The sequence below is a fragment of the Cyprinodon variegatus genome, unplaced genomic scaffold, assembly GCF_000732505.1.
Source record: "Cyprinodon variegatus isolate N-32 unplaced genomic scaffold, C_variegatus-1.0 Scaffold141, whole genome shotgun sequence".
Lineage (NCBI taxonomy): Eukaryota > Metazoa > Chordata > Actinopteri > Cyprinodontiformes > Cyprinodontidae > Cyprinodon > Cyprinodon variegatus.
In genome coordinates this window covers 398871-402188 of record NW_015150594.1, presented here as the reverse complement: position 1 = coordinate 402188, position 3318 = coordinate 398871, and the positions used below count along the sequence as shown (strand labels likewise).

Here is a 3318-nt window from a genome sequence, read left to right as displayed (position 1 = left end):
TAAAAAATTAACATCAGCTCTTCCCTGACAGAATGGTGGGAATTTCTTAAAATGACGAAGTCATCCCTTATCCCATGTAGTCATACACCCATCTGGGATAACCCTGACATTCTACAAAACAATAATATGATAAACATTCTATACTGGAAGAATAAAGGTATTACATATCTGGATCTTTTATTTGACGGTACGGAGTTTATCACATAAGACCCAACATTAATACAAATGTTAGTTAATATTAGCATGTAATCTATTTTATGGGGTATGTGCTAGTATTATTTCTAATTAACACAACATGAATATATTTTTTAAATAATTAAAAACACATTAATGTTGAAATACAGCTTAAAAAAATATTGACAACTTTTTAACTGCTCTAGTGCCACTTGGTGTTGAAGTCACATGTTTTTTGTGTGTTATTACTACCTCAACTAAATCTTTTTTCTTTGACACTGTAAAGAATGCAATGCCAGAGATTATATTTTTTATTTTTTTATTTAACCTTTATTCATCAATAATCTAAAAGTGACACTGTTTCTCACATAAGAGAACCAGTAATTATCCTCCAATCATTGTAAAGGATTCATTCACAAGCAGATCTTGGGTTTTATGCTTTGCACCATTGTACTTCTTGTAGCATTTACTGCCTTAATAGTAGTGATGAGTAATAATGTTACTTCTGCTAACCATCTAGCAGAATTTCTACACTGCTAGTGAAAAAAATAAGCACATCCGGTGTTGCTTGTATGATTGTTCAAAACATTGTATTTTCTGTTGTTTAACAAGCATTGCAAACCTCTATGGAGCAGAGGTGGGAAAGGGCGACTCTCCCTTTATTTCTTATTGCACCAACCATTTCTTTCTCCCACAAAAGATCTTGATTTGCCCACATGAAGGGGTGAAATACAATGCAGGATCTTACGTAAAGGCAGAGACTGAAAAATGTAAGAGAATTCTAAAAAATAAATAAATAAAAATAAATAAGCCTTTCTTGTGAACGACAGTTCCACAAAAATAAACATTAAACAAAAAAGACAGTTAGTGACACAGAAAACTAAACAAAAAGAGCTGTAATGAAACATGAAAGGAGAGTAGTGGGGGCTGGGTGCCTAATAGCATCTCAACAACCATCTGTTTGGATGCTATGGTTGGCACAGGAAGTGATGCCTACAACTGTGTTATGGTTGTTTGTCAAAGCAAGAATCAGTGTTACAATAAATAATAATATAGTGTTGCACATTTTCTCTGTTGTTGACCCAAACCGTTGCTGCAAAAAACAAAAAAAAACAAAAAAAAAACAAAGAAAAGTGATATAGCAACCACCACTTCACTTGAAGACCAATTACTTGAAGGGTAGCTTCAATTTATTCCAAAACCATTTAACTTTATAACTCTTGTAAAATGATATAAAAATTAAACACTAAACTAAGTGCAGTAATAAAACAATTATTAAGCCTTGTAGGTGTATATTTTATCCATGGCAGTGATAATGATCGACTTAAGCTCTAACGGCCCTCTGTTTAATTTTATTTTATTCTCATTGAATAAATCTAGAGGAATTTAAAGCAGAAAAAAATACAAGCAACTGTTCTGATGGAAACAAGTGATCAGCATTAACCTCAGGAAGTTCTTTATGAATACGATATTCTTAAGTTGTCTAAGTCTACATGCTTTTTTTTTTGACAGACTTACCATCCAGTAAAGTCTGATCACATATTTTCCATAGCTGTTATAAAGTGGCACATGACCTTTCACCACGTCACACAGCGAGTAGATGTGCTCCCATGGTTTCCAGCTATCTTCTTGTGTAGTTGAGTCAGAATTGAGCATCCAAACAATATGGAGCTCACTGATGATCCACCTCATCATCTTAAAAGAGTCAGAACATAAACAGCAGATGAGAAAGTCATACATGGCCATCAGCATGGCTAAAGTTTTATTTTTGTTATTTGAAATTGTTCTAAACAGAAGTAGTTATAACGTAAAATTTTAAAAACTAACCTCACAACCAATTAGATGATTGTTGGGGGACACCAGATCAAAGTCCTGTTTATTTTCGACCACAGTAACATCCTGAAACCATTAATAAGATTGCATTGATTATAAAGGTTTAGATTGTTCCATTTATAGCTGTGCTTGGAAGTTGACATACCCTTTCATTAAAGACAAAAATCAAAGGTAGGTATGCAGGTTCAGTTTATGGGCAAAATCCTGTAATATGTCTTGGATAGTTATTTTTTTTTAGAATTATCTTTTCAATAAAAATTCCAAAAATCAATATTTTATTTTAGGAAATGATAATTTCATACTTTTTTATTTGGTGTATGGGACCTTATTTTATCATGAAGAAGATGATGTTTGTTTAATCTTGTGACAATGCCCCTTTAAGGTACAGTATTAGAATGAATGCAGTAAATCTACACAAACGGTTGATAATTGTGAAGTAAAAGGATAAATCATATTTTTTATTCTTACATAAAAAGCTATAAAAAGAACAACTGGGGGGGATGCGTCTGTCTTTACACTCATCAAAACTAACAATTGCCTCTGGAGGAACTACTAGAATGCAATGCACAGGTGTGATAATATGGGAACAGGATTAGTTGTGATGGTATGATGCCAGAATCCTTTTCTTGACCAGGCAGAAAGAAAAGCTAATCAGAGTTTATATGAAGCTATGGAGCTAAATACAATATGGTTTGTTTCATTTACAAACCAGGACAAAGCCAGACTGCAAATAACAATTAGATCTGCGGAAAGGATCACAGGGACTGACCTCCCAGTCCATCAACACTATATGCAAGACAAGAGCCAAAAATCAGAACTATTATCCCTGCAAACCCAACTCATCATAGTAAGAGACTGTTCAGACAGGGAGGCACTACAGAACACTAATAACAGAAAGTAACTGCTACAGTGGCAGTTTTTTCCTCAGACTGTCTCCCTCTTAAATTCAATGAACAACTCACAACCTCAGGGCTTTTCTACAAATGCAACTTATATTGCTCTTGTTTTTTTTTTTTTGTTTTTTTTTCATTTAAAAAAATTACATTTGTACTGATTTTTTATGTGATCCACATGCTGTAACCTTTGGGTTTCACATGGGTTTTCACTATGAAATGTGAAAATGTGTTTGTTTATTTTTTTATGGAATTTGAGTGAAAATGTGTTTGCCACATGTCAATTTTACATGTGGCACAGAAAATATATTATTTATTTATTTGTTTATTTTTGTAAGGGAACAAATGCTACAGGCTTCCAAATACTGGGGTGATAGAAACACAACAATAAAACTGAAGGCAGAAGGAAATGGTTCTT

At 33.2% G+C, this 3318-nt stretch overlaps 1 protein-coding gene across 1 annotated transcript in view; it reads right to left on the bottom strand.

Annotated features, from left to right (window-relative positions):
• The window catches only part of adgb (androglobin), a 40827-nt gene that overhangs the window by 35967 nt on the left and 1542 nt on the right, over positions 1-3318 (bottom strand). The window contains exons 4-5 of the mRNA XM_015376759.1: positions 2002-2073; positions 1693-1869 (exon numbers count right to left, since the gene is read on the bottom strand). Coding sequence (XP_015232245.1) covers positions 1693-1869; positions 2002-2073 — 249 coding nt within the window. The remainder of the gene's footprint in view (positions 1-1692; positions 1870-2001; positions 2074-3318) is intronic.